The sequence below is a fragment of the Acanthaster planci genome, linkage group LG18 (genome assembly GCF_054643075.1).
Source record: "Acanthaster planci isolate LZ-2023a linkage group LG18, COTS_SCS, whole genome shotgun sequence".
NCBI classification, from domain to species: domain Eukaryota; kingdom Metazoa; phylum Echinodermata; class Asteroidea; order Valvatida; family Acanthasteridae; genus Acanthaster; species Acanthaster planci.
The window spans coordinates 4727342-4745887 of NC_141794.1; the positions used below are offsets into that span (position 1 = coordinate 4727342).

At 43.8% G+C, this 18546-nt stretch overlaps 1 protein-coding gene across 2 annotated transcripts in view; it reads left to right on the forward strand.

Annotated features, from left to right (window-relative positions):
- Positions 1–17184, forward strand: part of LOC110979530 (lethal(3)malignant brain tumor-like protein 4) — a 38879-nt gene extending 21695 nt beyond the window's left edge. For both annotated transcript variants that reach the window (XM_087148843.1, XM_022235444.2), the window contains exons 2-19: positions 925–1203; positions 1680–2002; positions 2658–2832; positions 3393–3528; positions 3861–3963; positions 4519–4594; positions 4823–4902; positions 5450–5684; positions 7085–7176; positions 7634–7865; positions 8323–8408; positions 8838–9091; positions 10068–10142; positions 10688–10816; positions 11553–11762; positions 12541–12608; positions 13535–13767; positions 14225–17184. In XM_087148843.1, coding sequence (XP_087004969.1) covers positions 1011–1203; positions 1680–2002; positions 2658–2832; positions 3393–3528; positions 3861–3963; positions 4519–4594; positions 4823–4902; positions 5450–5684; positions 7085–7176; positions 7634–7865; positions 8323–8408; positions 8838–9091; positions 10068–10142; positions 10688–10816; positions 11553–11762; positions 12541–12608; positions 13535–13767; positions 14225–14353 — 2829 coding nt within the window. In that variant the 5' untranslated portion in view covers positions 925–1010 and the 3' untranslated portion in view covers positions 14354–17184. The remainder of the gene's footprint in view (positions 1–924; positions 1204–1679; positions 2003–2657; positions 2833–3392; positions 3529–3860; positions 3964–4518; positions 4595–4822; positions 4903–5449; positions 5685–7084; positions 7177–7633; positions 7866–8322; positions 8409–8837; positions 9092–10067; positions 10143–10687; positions 10817–11552; positions 11763–12540; positions 12609–13534; positions 13768–14224) is intronic.
- The last annotated feature ends 1362 nt before the right edge of the window (positions 17185–18546 follow it).

Genomic DNA, 18546 nt, shown 5'->3' on the forward strand with positions numbered 1-18546 from the left:
ACCTACTACAAGCAAGGTTGCCACAATAAACCGCCTCTGTACCCAGTTACGGTAGATATGAATCTTCCCGGGTGAGGAAATGTAGATTCTGATAGAAGCAAAAACAGGGGGGGAGAGGAGATTATCATTCATCAGTCTGTTTAATGACCATTTCAACCATGTCCCTCCTCACCCTCCATGTTCTGCAAGCTGAGCTAATTCCCCTGACTAATCAAATTCTGTGCCCATACATCAGAGTGGGCTTTAAAACCTATATAACTGTTGCCTCATGTGTTTTTGCATTTTAAAACATTTTGGGATTGAGTCGGTGCTTTGCAAGTTCTGTGGAAAATCCCCCCCCTACTAAGACGCCACCAATTGTGACACAACTGCCCTTTGACCCACAGTTCTACCTGGCTGACTGATGCTTGACTTTTCAACATGTTTTGAATTTAACAGTTAGCAACACCTTTGATCATGAGGCTTAAGGACAACAGCACACAGTATGCCGCAGCTGCACGTACAGTGCAATGTGATGCATACACAGCACAGAATGGGTATCCTTGAGGAAGACGGTTGGACCGTATTGGAGACACCACAATTTGCACAATTTTCAAAGCATATATTCTGTTCACACTGAATGTTCACAACAGGATTGCTCTTAGCTTCTACATTTATTGAAGGTCATGATGGCATGATCTGAATATTAGTTCTGTGCATTAAGATTTCTTTAGATTCTGTTGTTTGTCATTTACGGGTATTGCATCCCTAAAGGCTGAAAATTAGGAGATCAATGAACTTGATGCAGAGTGTTCATTAGAAGATTGAGCTTTAAAGCTTTTTGTTAAAAATCACCAGTCAAAATAAGGTAGACAAAAGTTACACTCTTAAGTGCACATCAGTGTTATACTAATACATGTAAGCGAAATTCTTTTTTGTGTCCAGGAGTTGGCTTCAGTGAAAAGTGCACATAAAAATCTGAGTGAGCTGCGGTCTAGTCTCCTATTCCAGTCCACTCTTCTGCAGTCACAATGGCCGACACCGAAAGTGGCATGGCCGAGCAGCCGCCAAAGAGGAGACTCAAAGTGGAGAAAGAGGCCAAGGAAAACCCCGGCGAGGCGGAGACTGAGTCCTGTGAGAACGAGGCAAAGAGGAACGGCCAGAGCACGGACAGCGACGATATCGATTTGTCGGTGCCAGAGGGGGAGCAACTGGACGATGAAGGTAAATGTTTCCTACAGGGGTTAATTTGGTGTAGCTAACGTGATCCAGTCTGGCTTGTGTTAGTTGTAATCAGGTATGCAGGTGAACTTCAGCAGAGATGGCTGTGTAATCCTGCTATCTCCACAAAAAAACAGACACATGCACAACTTTTTTCAAAAAAGATGGTAAAACCAGAATTTAGAAATGTTAAAGAAAAACATCACATTTCTGAAATCCAGGTGTTCAACACACTTCGGCAATTCTGTTGTCCCTGTCTGGTATTTTCAGATGAGGACTGGTTCAACGGAGTTTGTGAGAATTTTTTACCCAAAGTTTCAATTCAGTTTTTTTTTTTACGTTTGAGCGAAGTTTAGGAGTGACAAAAAGGAACAATGTGATTGAAAAGTTTCAGTGGGTTCATTTCTTTGAGTGTTGCAGCGCATCAGATGAAGACAGACCACACCAGATACTATCTTTCTTTTTTGTAATGCACAAAGATCCTCCGGTCATTCCAAACGCCACAGCGGAAAAACCCTCCCCAGAAAACAATTCCACATCCACGTTCCCTCCGGCCGAAATGCCGACCCTCGAAAAATCCGACACGGACCCTCTCCTGTCAGCCACCCAAGAGGAGGCCCCCACAGAAGGGCCTGGGTTAACAGTACCAGAGGGAGGAAGCAATAGTGAAGAGAACAGCAATGAGGAGGTCAAAGGTGAAGAAGGGGGAGGGGCGGAGGCAGAGGGCTGTGGTGAGGAGGGAATGGAATACATTGAATGGAATGCAGACGGCATCGGCATCCTGCCTGGGAGTGACATGAAGGTGAGAAAAATCGGTCGGCTTTCAGTTCGTTTTCAGACTTTGCTTAAAAGATGTGTATAAGAAAAGTTGTCCAACTTCAGAAAAACTTGGCTTTAGCTCATTAAGTTGATTACTAATTTGTCAACAACACAGCAATATAACTCCCAAGTGGACTTTGAGTGTCTCACAAGTGTATTTGACAGAACTGAGTGGTTTTCGTGTACATGAAATTACGGGTACCATCTTCATGTTGTCAGTCTAGAGGCTTTTATTAAATTTTGGTGTAATCCCACAAGAATACAGATTTGATACACTTTGATTCCTTTCAAATGTTTTTGGAAATGTTTTTATTTGTATTTCTGTTACAGTGTTGTAACTCTGTGAGAGCAAAAATCATTCAAATCTGTGTCTGATTTGCACACGCACACTTGGGTACTATTTCTTTAAACCAAATTTGCCATGTACAGGTTTTCACTAAGTTACACTGGAGTGGACTTGGATGCTATTTCATTGTAACGGTGGCAAATTAGGTTAAAGGTATGTATGACCCTGCAACAAACAGTTAACTTGCAGTTGTCTGACAGTATTATGTGGTAAAACTTCCCATGGCCATATGTATGTATAATATAAATATCATAAAGCAGTGGTTGTGAACTATCGCCGACCCCCTCTGCAGTTCAAGTTGAACGAGTTTGGTGTCCTGGAGCTGATCATGGATCCGGACCCCATCGAGCCTGCAGATGAGCCCAGCCCGAGCCCTGCACCCACGCCGGCCAGCGAGGCTGGGAGTGACATCTCCAGCGAAAAGTCAGCCGTCTTCAACAACGACAAGAAATATGCCACCTCGTTGGGTAAGCATCGGTTATGTGTCGAGGGAGGGTCAAAGTACATGTAGCTGTTGTACCAAGAACTCTTGTTCGGATCTCTAATTAGGTCCTAAGCAATTACATTTTTCTCCCCATTTTGTCCTTTCCCTCCAAAAAAGAGTGAAAGAAAACAGGCTTAAACTGTACAAGTGAGAAAGATGTTTAACGTTCCATGACACAGAAGTGGTATTTGTGAAAGAGTTTGAAGAAAGGATTTTCTTTCAAAACTTAGGTCCACAAAACCCATCTGCACCCCAAGTAAAGACAGGTAGCAGATTTAGGTACATAAAGGACTGTAAAGCTTGAAAAAAAATTACTCCGTCTAGTTTGCGTACATGTACATCTAGTTTGTGGTTTACAGGTAGCCAGGGTAGTGAACACCTACTAACCATTGATGCAGTTTTATGTGCATTGAAAACAGAGAGGAAAAAGTATGTCCACCAAAATTGTATGTAAAAAGGTGCAGCTGTCTCTTGTCTAGTCAGTAACCAATCATGGGCAGTCAGTCATCGGTTGGTAATTGATTGGCTGACTGCTATTCACAGATGATCTACAGAAACAACCAGGCAGCAAGCCCCTAATGTGTGTCTGTGAGCAGTGCTTGAAGGAAGGGCCCATTACGGAGTTCTGCAAGTCAGGCCGGTTCTGCAGCCAGTCCTGTGTGGGAGCCTATGCTAGCAAGTACGGAGAACCACCGAGATTACCCATCCTCCCTAATCCTTCCCTGACCCCCCCTTCCCCCACTTGAGCAACAACCGGTTCAGTCAATTTCTCAAAACTTACATCGTCACTTTTCCTTGTCTAAAAATATGTATTTTTTCAGTAACAATCGAAAGTGTGCTAGTGGAGTATTGCTAATACTCTAGGCTTTAAAGTTTTACCCGTTGGAAAGTTACTCCTTGATACGTCCCCATGCCCCCCCCCCTTCCAAAGGAAAACTTCCAGTGTAATTGGCCGTGTTGATAGAAACGTTTTTGGACGTTTCCCTGTGTTTTTTTATTCAATCCCTGCAGGCAAGGATCCCTGCGCAAGGAGTCAGAGAAGAAGAAGAGTTCAAACATGATGCTGAAGAAGAAAGTGGGTCGTAAACCCAAGAGCCCCGGCCCAGAAGGCAAGGTGAAGGAGGTTTGAAATATGGCTAATGATCTTTGCCTGTTAGGATTTGTAAGCCCTTGTATTTAAAGTGGGGAACTCAGAATAGTTGGAGGTGCCTTGCTCCCAGTAAAATGGAGCTGACTTATTGGTTGCTATTTGTGTGCCCAGTGGCCTGGGCAGGTGTTTTTAAAGCCCATATAACTTATGGATCACAACGCAGATAATAGCTTCATGTGATTGAACACAGTAACTTCTAATTAGAAACTTGATCTTTGCAGATATCCCCCCCATTGGCATTATCAGAAAACATTGGCCTCAGCAAGCTAGACATGTTCCCACTGCCACCACAAGCCAAATAGGCAGGTCCTCCTCTGGCGACTGAATTACCCTTGATCACAGAGGTTATCCTTACTCTGCTGCCCAGACCACGCCAACAAAGTCGAATTACAATGGGTCTAGACCATCACTATGCTCAACAGGGAATGCTGGCTGAAGCCCACTGATTCATCACACTTACATGAATGAACTATAGAATCAAACTTTTTCTGATTTTTCGTTTGTTTCCCAACCGGGCAGGCCCACCTCCACGGAGATCTAAAGATGACCATTAACATAAAAGGGATGGACAAATCGCCCATTGCAAATAAGCCAGGTGAGATCATTAGAACTCTATGTACGTAATGCCGGGGTGAAATTCACAGGTGCCTACCTTAAAGTACGAAAAAACTTGTAGAAATGCATTCGCGACATCCTTTTTGTTGCATAAACAATTTTAGCCTTGTATGCTGTCAACATAATTAGTCCCTCTGAGAGTGTTCAGCTTACATCTCAGAGTGTATAGTAGTTTGTCTCTCACAAGTATAAGCTTTCCTTTTCTTAGGCAAGAAAAAAGGCTTCACGTGGAGTACTTACCTGCAGCAGGAACGCGCATTGGCTGCCCCAGCCAAATTCTTCAAAGACGTAAGCAAAACCTTCTGCAGAGCTTGTTTTTCCTTGAAATGGCGCAATCTAAAAGTATGCATGCCATGCAAGATTCCCCTGTTCCACTGCCGGCTTCACTCTGACATCCCACAAAGTTTGTAGGAACGGTTTGCAGATAATGTAGTTGGTTTTGAAAGGTTCAGAAGTTCCCAAGAGGGATCAGTTGATATGTAACCGTTCATTTGTGGCTGTTTATTGCCTCATTTGTGAGGTGAACATTGCTTCAAAATTTGTTGTTCAGCATGGGAAGCCGAAAACTCAATCAAGGCCTCCACTCCATCAATATACACATCTTACAATTCCACCAAAGGTTTCGAAAGATTTTCGAAAAAAGAATGGATATGCTCTGAAAGAATATCCTTGGTCCAGTTGATGTACTGAGTGTGTCAGATCAAGTTATAGGCTTGGGCGTGTGTTTTAAGTTGTCCAACCATACTCCACAGTGACAGCACTCACGTAAACCACTCTTTGGTTGACCCCCTCAATTGGCTTCCCCACCACCACCACCCATGCCCTATCCACACAGGCCTTCCCAAGCGGCAAAAACAACTTCAAGGTGGGCATGAAGTTGGAGGGCATCGACCCCAAGCACCCGAGCCTTTTCTGCGTCCTGACGGTGGCCGAAGTCCGGGGCTATCGTATCCGGCTGCACTTTGATGGCTATTCTGAGTGCTACGACTTCTGGGTCAACGCCGACTCGCCAGACATCCAGCCGGCCGGCTGGTGTGAGAGGACAAACCACAAATTGCAGTACCCTAAAGGTTGGTCAGTCTGGTACCTTGCCCCCCCCCAGCTTTTGTCAGTTTTTCGTCGGGCCAAAGTTTCCCGTTTGGTACTGATTTGTCCTAAACTGGGGGAAACCACATATAATGTTCTAATTAGCATTAACAATTTCCTGTAATAATTCAATAAATTCAGAAAAGAAAAGAGTACCTACGAGGTTTTCATGCTTGCCAGAAATCTAGAGTTACCTCAGATGGTAAAAATTATCTTGGTTTCAGTGTGCTCTTAAACAGTTTATCCACAGAGTTTAAACCAAAACGAGTCGGGTTATATATTGCTTTAAATTTTGTGCTGTTACTGTAAGTGAAATCATTTTGAAAGGAAAAAGTGAACATATACCATGTAGTTCTTTGTATTTTGCAACCTTGGCGTCCTGGTCTCCGGCAATAGCTTGATGTTGTAAAGTGGCCATGACTCAAGTGTTTGACCCTGTTGACTGGACAGTTGTGTCCTTTGCCGACAGCGCTTTTCCTCCAAGCCCAGCATCGTAACAGGCACTTTCTCTCTGTTTTTTTCTGTTGTTAAAAAAAAAATTGCACTGCTCATGTAATAGGCAGAGGTAAGTTGGGCACTGGTTCTGCTTCTCCTGTCCTGGCCAGCATGAAGTGGTTCAAGCTATTTCTTTATTAGTGTTTTCAGCCTTGAGATTGTGAAAATGCACAGAGAGGACAGATCTGGAATTTTTATTGATGAACGTGCATGATGTACTTGACTTGCAAATACATGTACATGTATATTTCTGGGAATGTGTTTTGTGTTTTTTTTGCTATCTGATTTTCCACCCAGATTAACTTTGGTGTCAGTTTGTCTCCTGCTAATGTCAAAGTTTGGCCTTTTTATTTTCTTATCCTAAGTTTGCTTCCTGCGTTGTTTTTGTTCTTTTTGTGATAAGTGGGCCTGTGCGTTAATTTGGAATGGTGAGAGTACTGCCAAGTATGCTTTGTGTTGTGCTAGTTGGGCAAGCAGGCTTTCTGTTTGTGTGGCCCTGTCTGAATCACTTGGCTGCAGCCTGAAATTACACACAAGTCTATGATAGCGGCTGCAGCTAGTGCCCATAGAGTCGTGTGCAGTGCATAGCCGCAGCCGAGTGATTTGGACGTGGCCTGTGCCCCCCTGAAAGGCGTTTCTTGAATTCTATATATGTTTGTTTTTGTGTGCACATTGCATGTGTTGCAAAGGTCTGCATTGTTTTACATCTACATTGAGGCACATATAAAGCTGTTTGCGGTAACGACGATGGAGGAATCGTACATTACTCCAGTTTCTGAATTGGGGCTATCCCGGGTAATGGGCATCATCACCCACCGACTTACTCGGAGCAGGTGTCTGTGGATCTCTTTCAACACCTGAGTATTTGTTATCTTTCACACTCTGGCAGGCTTCACGGCTGACAACTTCAGTTGGAGCTCTTACCTCAAGATGACAAAGTCACAAGCGGCTCCAAGGTCACTGTTCAAGAGCTACGAGAATGTAAGAAATGGTGTTTCCTATTTTCCCGATGACCCACATACTTTGGTCCTATCTGACACCAATATCAACCCTGGTGGCCTGCATTCATCTTTTGGCCTCTTGAGTTGTTTGGTACGGAGCCTGTGTATAATTGTCCCAATCCCAGATTGGCCAAGTGTGAACGCTACTGTCTTGCTAATCCCTTGGTTTCATTTAGCTGGGGTCGTGCTGGAGCAGGCTTTGTGCCCGTTTGGGCTTGATGAGACACTGGTTTTTAAAATGCTAGAAGTGGAGCTCGGAAAACCCAGGCAAGCCCAGGTTTTGTTTCAGATTTTCATTGCAAAAAGTCTGGCGAAATTTCATTCCCCCCCCCCCAAAAAATGCGGCTTCATCTCTGTCGTTGACCCTCCTGACCATCATACCGAGGAAAGTTCTGTCCTAAAGGAAGCATCACCCTCCTTGCTCTCTCTCTCTTCAGGACTGCGTGACCCCGCAGGGGTTCCGCAAGGGCATGAAGCTGGAGGCCATCGACAAGAAGAACCCCTCCCTGATCTGCGTGGCCACCGTGGCCAATATCATGGAGAGCCGTTTCCTCATCCACTTTGACGCCTGGGAGGACACGTACGACTACTGGTGCGACTCCTCCTCGCCCTACATCCACCCCGTGGGCTGGTGCGAAGAAAACGGGAAAATCCTGTCTCCGCCCAACGGTAACTATACTGACTTTACCTTGTTCTGATATTCAGTTTCTCATCGTCTCAGATACGTCATTGCGGAATTAAGTAAAATACCATGATACTGTGAAAAAAAACCTTACAAAATCAGTGCTGTAACCAAGCCAGTTTCCTAATTCAAATTTAGTTGCGAAATAACATTAAATGCCAAGTCTTAAGTGTTTTTGGTTGTTTTTGTCAGGCCAAGTCATTTTAGTTTACTTCATGTCAATTTTCAAGACACGTATTTCTTCAACAAGCATGCATGCATGTTTATTTGAATGGTATATTTTGGGAACCATGTTCATTCAGCACTTGTAAAAATGAATGTTACATCGTTTAGGGTGTCATCACTTTTTGAATTAGGTTTAGTGATTCAGGCTAAACAATCTGACGCCTCCTGAAATTCAGACATATTTAATCGCTATTACTTGATTAAAACATCTCACCACAGACTATGAAGACATCGTCAACTTCACATGGGCAGACTACTTGGCCAGAACGAAGTCTGTTGCTGTGCCAACCAGAGCATTCAAACCGGTAAGTAGTCATGAGGTTTGCCACAAGCTTGTTCAGTTATATCAAGTTCAACGGCTTGTAAAATGATCATGGCAGGGTTTTTTTTGTCCATTTTGGTTTTACTCACTGTGTTGGACTTGATCTTCAGTCTGTGTATTGTCCACGGTTAGGCAGACCCAGAAGCTTTGCTGTTGCACAAACAATGGTCCACCGAAATACTGCAGCTTGGTAAATGATACCACCTCTGACCAAACCTCAGACATGAAAAAGGGGTTTTGAGGTGTTCTTATAGGGCATGCTCTGCGCACTTCTAATGTGTTATAGAAGAAGGTGGTGAAATGTCTTAGAATAAACACAGATCATTCAACCACGGGGGACACAGTGCACTCCATCTCATCTCACTGAACTGATCAGTTGCTTTTTAATTGTCTGTATGCTCATCAATCTCAGCGGCCACCTGTCGGCTTCGAAGTCGGCATGCGGCTGGAGGCAGTGGACATGCGCAACCCCTCCCTTATCCGCGCGGCCACGGTGGCTGAGCTGGATGGCCACCGGCTGAGGCTACACTTTGATGGCTGGACGGACGATTATGACATCATGGTGGACGACGACAGTCCTGACCTGCACCCAGTGGGCTGGTGCAACAAGACAGGCCACCCGCTGGTCCCTCCCATCCGGCCCTCCCAGCTGGTCGCCAACCAAGGGTAAGTATGTCGGTTCTGTGTGGAAGTACTCAGAGTTGTAATGACTCAACTCGAGTCTGCCTCATGTTGCACTTTTGGCAACTTGACTCGAGTCCCGATGGGTAAATGACTTGTCTTGACTTGAGTCACTGCAAGGAAATGACTCATTTTGACTCAAGCCCCTCAGAAGACCCGACATGAGTGAAAGTTAATAAGACTCGAGTCCCAAAAATAAAAGCAAACTTTTGTGCTAAAAAAAAATACAATGATTTACAGTGCTGGTTTATAATGTTCATATCTTGTGTTATTATCTCTAAGAATAAGACGTGGTATACTCGCATGCAGAAACTCCAAAGTAAATTTTAAAATGTCAAAACTTGTTTTAAGTATGTATGAACTCATGCGTTCATGTGGAGCGTCCCCTCCAAAGGGATGACGCTGGATGGGAAATCGCACCATCTCTTATATTGCGGCTTCTGCCCTTCACTGACAACATCATCTGTTTTCCTGCGCAGGGCAGATAGGTGACCTGCTCTGTGAAGATGAGTCACAAGTCACCAAAACCACTTTGGAGTAAACAGGCCTTTGAAAAATTCCTTCTGTGTGGAAATCAACACGAACCGTCAACATCTTTTATCCACTCATGAGGATGCTTAAATGAGTGAACACATCAAACAGGGAGCTGAGCTTGCTCTTTCTATTAAATGCAAACGGAAGTCAAGTTTCTGAAAAGAATGGCCTTATGACGGCGTGGGTCACATATTATTGTTGAATCATGAGTGCAAAGGCAGCAAACTCATGTTGGTGGAGTGGGCAGCTATGGTTATCTCTTCTGTTGACCAGGTGCACGAGAACTCGTTAGGAGATGCAGTGACAGCTTTTGTTCCTTAAAAAATCATCCTGAACAAACGCTCCCTTTTCCTGTGTTTGACCTCGGATCTTTTTGAAGACTGGTTTAACCTTTGACCCTGTGGTTTTCCCTCTTTCGGTATTTCAGGCAAGCTGGTTGTCCTACCCCAGGATGTAATGGAGTGGGTCACATCAAGGGGGCCAAATACACTGGACATCACAGGTTTGTCGCTTCGTTACGGCTCAGTCGTGTTTTTAAGATAGTTAGTCCCCTATATCACTGCTTGTCAGACAGAAGAGTGTTTTAGAAGCCTTTTGTTTCAGTTTCATAAAATAGTTTTTGTACCTTTTACGTGCAGAAACTTCTGTGGGCAAAGTTTCCAAATCCAGTTTTCAAGCCCTGAATGAATATTTAACAGAGAATCTTGCACGCGTTTGTCATGGGCACATCAAGAACTAACTTTTCCGGGGGGCCAAACAAATTTTGACATTTTTCATGCAACCTTTTATTGCCGCTCTGATGGGTGAGGCTATATTGTGGGACTCTCCACATGGTGTTGGAAGGACGGGAAATGATGACCCCAAAAAACCCTTTCATTATTTTCAAAAACGATTTTTGAGGGGGCTCCTGAGGAACCCTCATTCACCTCCTCCCCCCATCCACCCTTTGTGCTTATGTTCTGCACGGTATACACAACTGGAAGTCCTTGGCGTAGCCGTACATGTGCAACTTTCACAGACTTGTGGTGTAATTTGTTGACTTGGCAGCGCCTTTGGTTGCCCGTACTCCCTCCTGAATATGGCCAAGGAGACGACCTTGATCGATCGACTGTACACAGGCTCCAAGTCATTGTCAAAGGACGGGAAGAAGTCACCGGCCGAATCACCAGAGACAAAGTGAGTTGGTGGAAGAAAGTGCAGCGTCCAAGTTTATAATAGCAAACTGTGCATAGAGCCTCTTCATGTGGCCCCTTTGCACTGGAGTCTGAACTCACTGGTCCTTGGAGTTCTGTCCGGTTGTCATCAGGTTGTGTCCCTAAGCAAGTTGGTTTACTTCAGTTGATACCGTAAATCCATAGCTTTTGCGGTATAGATGGATTTCTGATGAAGAAGTTTTCCTTGAACCCTATGGCATCTATATCTGGTTTCAAAAGAGTGGAAAAACAATACGTTGGAATTTTGTCAGTTGCTGATACAGTAGTTAACTTTGAGTATGAATTTTGTCAGTTGCTGATACAGTCGTTAACTTGGAGTATGAATTTTGTCAGTTGCTGATACAGTCGTTAACTTTGAGTATACAAATTTGTCTGAAGGGACACTTGTTGTATGCCCTCTTTGCCGGCTGCCGCCATGGGCACGCAGAGCCTCAGTCTGGCAGCTTTACACAAATCACTAAGCTGGCTCAGTGCTCCCGTGCATGCGATTGAAAAAAGCTGCGTTGGCGCAATTCTGACGTGACTGTACAAGTTGCCAGTTCCAGGCTCTGCATGCCTATGGCGGCAGCGTGCAAAGAGCGAATTGCAGGCAGCTGTACTTGACTTATCTGGAAGGTCATAAATGCGGGCAATTTTTGTAATCAAACTTTGCACTTTGAATGTTTTGAATGCGCTTCCCCCCTTTTTTTTTTAACTAGGAAATGCCCCACCCCTGGCTGCGATGGCTCCGGCCACGTGACGGGCAAATACTCGGGCCATCACAAGCTGTCTGGCTGCCCACTGAACGAGAAGAACCTGAACGTCGTGAACGGTGGGGAGGGCAAACTGGTGAACCCCTCCCCCTCGCCCAGCCCCAGGGGTCCCGGCCGTCCCCCACTGCCCCTGGCCCTGGGAAGGGGCAAGCGAAAGTAAGAAGACCTCTGTGTCTTTGGAGCTGTTGAAAATGATCGATTTAAAGATGGATTTTTAGTTTTAAATGTTGGTAGGTAGGTCCAGGAAAAATAATTCAAAATTCACTTTTTGCATTGATAGAAATGTATGTGTGTTCAGATTGTGTGTGAGATTGAAAATTTGAGTGGTTGGGCCGAAGATCAAGAAAATGTGGAAAAAGTTGAAATCAAAGACTATAATGTATTCAGTGATCCCTTGTCTTAACCTGTGTCAAGCATTTTCAGTGACAGTTGCAAGTTGTGTTGCACTTTCTGTTTGTTTAATACAAGGGATTCACAATAGTGCGCCTCCAAGAGTTTGCAACACATTGACCAATCATAATGCGTGAAATCTGTCGACCATTTCCAAACGCGCATTGGGTCAACAGATTTTGGGCATTGTGATTGGTCAATGCCTTGCAAACTCTTGGAGGTGCACTATTGTGAATCACCCGTATTGACACAGACATTAATCACTTACCTTGTCATTTTTTTCCTGTGATTAAAGCTATCAACGTTCCACTTAGATGACCTCGTGGTCGAATCACCGACTTAAAAAATTAAATCTTTGTGGAACAAGAAAGCTGTGGTAAAAAATTAGCAAGGCAAATTTCTGGAGCTGTCAGAGTTGCGTTTTGTTCTCTCTTCCTTTAGCTTTTTGTTCTCAATCAAAGCATAACAGTCATTTTTGTTAAGCAGACGCTCCCTGTCTGCGGCGTCATTTGTAATTTATGGATTGTATTTCTCATCTAAACAGGCACAAGGGCACTTCCCTTCTCTTGCCACAAAAGAAAAAGAAGAAATCCCACCCAGACAAGGATGAAAGTAAGTCCAAGAAATGACTGTGCTGAACAAGAGCAGTTTTGAGCCCACACAATGGAGAAAAATAGTACATTTAGAGAAGAGTCAATTATATAACCTTGCATGATAATGTCATTGCCAACAATTATTATTCAGTCTCAATCGTATTGCTGTCTATACAAAATCTTACTTCTTCTGTACATGTGAGGCCATGATGGGAATACTGGTCTTGAAATTACACACACAACTTTATTAGAAGTAGCCGTAGCCTCAGTCAAGTAAGTCAGACAAGGCCCAGAACTCTGCGAGGGGTTGGGAAGAAAAAAGTATGGTGGAAGCTTTCAGTTGTCTCAGGATGGAAGCACCGCTTTCACCTGGTAGGGTATGAACCTCCCTCTGAGGTTCTGCTGTGCCTCTGTTGTGGTGAAATGAATTTTGATTGGCTCTTGTTGGACTAAAATCATGGACGGAATTAAGAGGCGATTGTGAGACAGCAGGGTTTAGATTTTACTTCTTAAATTTCGCAATGGGTATTCAGCAAATCAAGCGAGATGTTTCAAATGGACATCTGTTTTTTTTTATGCTGTCCCTCTCATTGGTGTTGTAGTCAAGACCATCACAAGACCAGACACAAGACTAGACACAAGAACAGACACGAGATGAGACACAAGACCAGTCACAAGTAACAGGGTGAACATTGACAAAAGGAATGCTTTTGTTGCAGTTCATTTGAATTGTGACTTGAATTCAGACTGGAGGTCTTGTGTTGGTTTTGAGATGGTCTTGTGGGGTCTTGTGATGGTCTTGAGATAGTCTTGTAGGGTCTTGTGATGGTCTTGCGATAGTCTTGTGGGGTCTTGTGATGGTCTTAAGAGGCCTCAACTACAACTGTGCCTCTCTTGTCTCTGTCCCTGCTTTAATAATCCCAGACGTTCTTCCCCTTTGTGTAGAATCGTCCAAGACCAACCTCCACCACCAGCTGCACCAGTCGGTCTTCATGTCTGCCATGTCACCCAACCCGGCCAGGGACTTGCCCCTCTGCTGGGAACAGCACTCCAAGCTCTTGCCCGGCCTGGCCAACCTGTCCTGCAGCACCGTGGCCAAGTGGTCCACGGAGGAAGTGGCCGACTTTGTGCGGAAGCTGCCGGGCTGCGGCGACCACGCCTCCAAGTTTGCCGAGGAGGTGAGAGAGAGAGAAAGCGAGAGAGAGCGGGTTTTTCTTCATTCCCGTCGTACATTGAAACCACTTGTAGTGTTCAGACTGAATGGCAATACCTCATTTGTTTAGTTGAAAGCATACTGTTCGATGCCTCTTCAGCAAGACACGATTTCTTATTGAGTCTGAATTTCCTAGACGTGGGTGCAGAATCAGGGGAAGTCAGGAGACGATGACGAAGATGAGATTCGGAAAAATTTCCAGAGAGAGTTTGTGGATGTTGATTCAAGAATTCCAAGGGGAGGTTACAGATCTCATCTTTGTCTTCGTCAGCTCTGTCCAGAGTGCCAAAATGATTTTTCAAACATTTAACACTGGAACAAAACTAACGTACTCCAGATCCTAGATGCTGCTGAATTGGAGGTACAAAAGCAAGGCATGTTTTGCAAATTTTCCTATTTTTGTCCCCTTTTTTTCCCCTCAGCAAATCGATGGCGAGGCCTTCTTGCTTCTGACGCAGACGGACATCGTCAAGATCATGACCATCAAACTCGGGCCGGCGCTCAAGATCTACAATGCCATTCTCATTCTGAAGAGTGCGGAGGAGGCATGAATAACCTCACCAAACATCAGGTTGCTAGACTCCTCCAAAGCTCCCTCCTATAACGTGGGGAGCCTGCTTTGATGGAGGGTGGTTCTTTGTATCTGAAAGGAATCTGTGAAAGTACATATCTTAAGGCAAAGATGCAGCCGAAAAGGCAGAGTGATATTGAGGATAGCCAGTGCATGGCTTTTAAGGAGAAGGCTGATCAAATACAGTGAACGCTTCAACCGTACGGATATGTCATCACTGTTTGATCAGCAGTACGTTATGAAGACAACTTCTGAAATACCCAGTGATAAATCCTTATTTCTCCCCATGTTGTCTGTAGAACACAGGCTCTGTGTAACATAGAGGACCAATGAAAGGGTATTTGCATGTCAGTGTTAACCTTTGGTAACGTGTATTATATTAAGGAAGTGAGGCAGGCTAGTTACTTCCGTTACTGAGTAGCCTGTGAAGTGAAGTGGATGGCAAGGAACCAGTCTGAAAATGAACGTAAGTTCATTTGGTGGTGTCAGCCACTGATTTCTGTGGAAAAAAGTCTGGGCAACTCACTGGCCATTCCGAGCTGTCGACGTGAAGTGAAAAGTGAAGCTACACACTGGTCGCTGAACCCTAGCTACATTGTCATGTGCAGAGGGAACCAGTCTCAACTGCTCCCATCATTCAGAAAAAAACCTTTCCCGATCTACAGATTGTGGCAATATAGAGGACAGTGACTTCACTTCTGACAGCCAGTGGTCTGTCCAGACTTTTTTTTTAAACCTAAGAAAAGTGGAAGCAGTGAACCCTTATCACGTTCAGCATCAGGTTTTTATGACATCGCCGAGTGAGAACTGTACAGCGAGTCCAAGACTGCCAATCTGTGAAACAGAGGGCGACAGCTCAGAGCGATCCTGCCAGATCCAAGGGATGCCAAGTAGCATAAAATTTCAAACTCACCTGTAGATGATGGAGCCCAGAATGTAACATACATGTAGCACAGTAAAGTGGAGTACATTGTAATGCTTTCCACAGTCTGCCCCAGACTGGTGCTGCTTCATGAATTAAGTGGTTTTTTTTTTTTTCTCTTCAGTGCAGAAGTCAGTACCAGTATGTTCCAAAATGTAAATAAAGACCGCCCCTGTCCATGTGGGCAGCTGCGTGTAAAAGGGGGAGGGGCATTAATGTTTAAACAATAACGGCTGTGCTTTGCTTTCCTACAGTGTAGAGGCGAGGTGAGGCCGAAACGCCAAGCATCACTCATTTCTCATGGTAGATTCTGCCCTGAATTATTAGAGTAGGTGGGCAGTGCACAAGTGCACCAGGTTACCAAGAACATCATCAGGTTTTAACACGAGGAATTGTGAAAAGCATGTTAACTTTTTCCTTCGAAAGTGTTGCCAACAGTACTGTGGTAAAGACAATTTATTGGTAAAAGGAAACTCGATATGAAGAAATTATGCCAAAATTCCCTTAAAATGAAGATAAACGAACGTAGATTGACTTAAATGAACTGAAATACATTACTAGGAAATGAGACCATCAAATGCAGCTGTAGTTATCAAGTACAGTGCTACCAAGAATTTAAAATCCATCTCTTTGATTGTGTCATCCAAGTTATTTATAGTCCCAGGTTTCCATTCCGTCCCTGCCTCGTGGGACCAGGTAGCAAGTACAGATAATCACAGACGTCTCTTCCGTTGGACTTCCTCTCCAAAATCATGACTAGTTGGCGTGTTCATGTTTCCATGGATTTCACGGTATAATCTGCTACATTTTGATGGCTCTTTTTATACACCGTAACTGAAACAAGTAATTTCCTTTCTAGTGTGTTATTTTCATACAAAGTAATGGAAATGTGCAACGTTTCAAGACATTTTTAAAAATAGTTTCCTAACCCGGACCCTACGTACGCTGTAGGCTTGGATAAATTAACCTTAGAAGATTTCTGCCTTGTTAAATCGCATGTTTCCATTTCAAAGGCATATACATGTAATTCTCAAATCCTTTAGAGGGTTTGGAATCACACGACTGCTGAAAAAAATAGGCAAAATTCATATTTTGGACAGGCTAAAGCTTTTTCTTGCGTAATTGTAGTTTAAAACAGTTTTATTGTGATCAAACTTGGTGAACCATTTTGAATGTTTCATCACAGCATATACTAAAGATTCAAAAGTGGAAAAACCTGCAGCCACTTGCCATTGCCATCGCCCAACATAGCAAACCATGCCATAGTGCTTATAGCCTCGAGCCAGTCACATGTATAGACCAAATTGGTGTCTACTGTACATGTACGTTGAATGAATCATGGCTGGGACTGGTGTCTAAAAATAGTTTGACCTTGTCTGGATAGCTGAGGTGTAGTACTTTTATCTTGAAAGATCTCTGCAATACAGATCTGACCAGGCAGCTGTGTTACAAATGTATGTGTGAGCAGCATGCATGCCATCGAGCTGCTCCGTTGTGTTGAAATGACCTATGTTAGGTCGGTTATAAATATCGCCACCAACAGGGATGACTAGTTTCTTATGTCATTGCCAACTGTTACAAAACCTGTGGTTGTTGGATGTTATTTGTGGAGGATTTGCGGAGGATTTCGCTTTTGTCCAGATTGTTACCCCTAAGTATTTAACACTACTTAGGTGTTTCTCAAGAATACATGTTTTGGAACCAACACAAGGGTATAAAATGTGTTATTGTACATAAAGAAACACTTGGCCTCAAGTTTTACTATATCCTCACTATTATGTTAAATTGTTAGCATTAACCTTTTTTCAAGTCTGACAGTTACAGTAAATGACCGTAATGTGGTGTACCATATGAACTAAATAAAGAAGCCGTTGGCTCATGTAACTTTATTTAGAAGACTAGTCAAGAATGATTATTGCAGTCACGTATGGTCTGCCAAACGGAAGAGATTAGGTTGAGACTTGGTTGGGAGTGCACTAGTGGTGTGTGTGTGTGGGGGGAATCAAGGCATGGCCTGCAAATGGACACATATAGACTTGACCTTGGCTCTGGAAGCTCTTGTTAAACCAGTGTCCAGTCCCACATAATTACTGCTTCTTGTGACCAGTAATAGCTCATTAAATTGTTCATTTTTGCCAGAAACCCTTAATGATCAAGCATGGACACAGAACCATATTTCTTTTTTTTGGCGGGGGGGGGGACTTTTTGGGTTGGGGCTGATAATTAGGAATTTTATTACGGCCTATGTGAGAGTCAAGTTGAGGCTATTTCTTGGGTCTTTTCACATGCCTTTTAAAGGAAAGGGAATGAAACTGACCAAAACAATTGCCTTTCATTTCCCTAAATGGGGGAGGGGGGGGGAGTGCCATAGCCTCCATTGTCCCTCACTCTGGATCTGTCCTTGGACGTTATTGGTTGGTAAGGACAAGATTGACATAGAAATTAGAGCTTTGGGTAAACTAGTTTCTCATTCATTCTTCATATATTTTTTTTTTCAATCTTTTTTTTTGGCGTGACTAATCTCATGTGGGTGTGAGCTGGCATGACGCTAACTTGAAATAGGCCTACTTGAGTCTCACACTTGTGAAATCAAGGATAAAGACCTGTGCTGTGGTCATGATGAAAATGTGCTTTGCTGCCCATTCATCCACCTGATATTTACGGTCATGAAACATACTAAATTTCCTCTTTGGCCAAGCAGCAGTGTCTATCACAAAGCCAGCAAGCTATCCAGTTTAAATAACTATCGGCTGACCATAAATGCATGATTCTCTGATTCTTTTTTGAAGGCTTGTCTTAGGCTAGCTCTGTCTGTTGGGCCTGCAATGGTGAGGAAATCTTTTGCCTAACTTTGCTGTCAGGTCAAGAAAATGTTGACTAACTCGTAACTTCCCACTTACGGTCAATTTTTTGCCTAACTTTCCACTGACTGGAGGCAGCATACCGATACGGCGGTAATGTGTATGAAAAAATAATTCCAAACTTTTCATTAACCTTGTAAAGGAACCTGTTCATGGTTTACTCAACTTTACATTTTCGTAGTGACCAACTTCTTCACGTGAATATGGAATTTGTGAGACAAATTACCATTTGAAATAGGCGGATTATATTTCGATACGTTCTCACCACCGCAATGCAACTCCTTGCATGCAGCTGTACGGCGGTACTCGACTCGCGCGGTTGACACGGCGCGCGCGGCAGGGCCAGTTGTGAAGAGATGACTCAAGAGGGCGCTCTATCAAATTGACGGT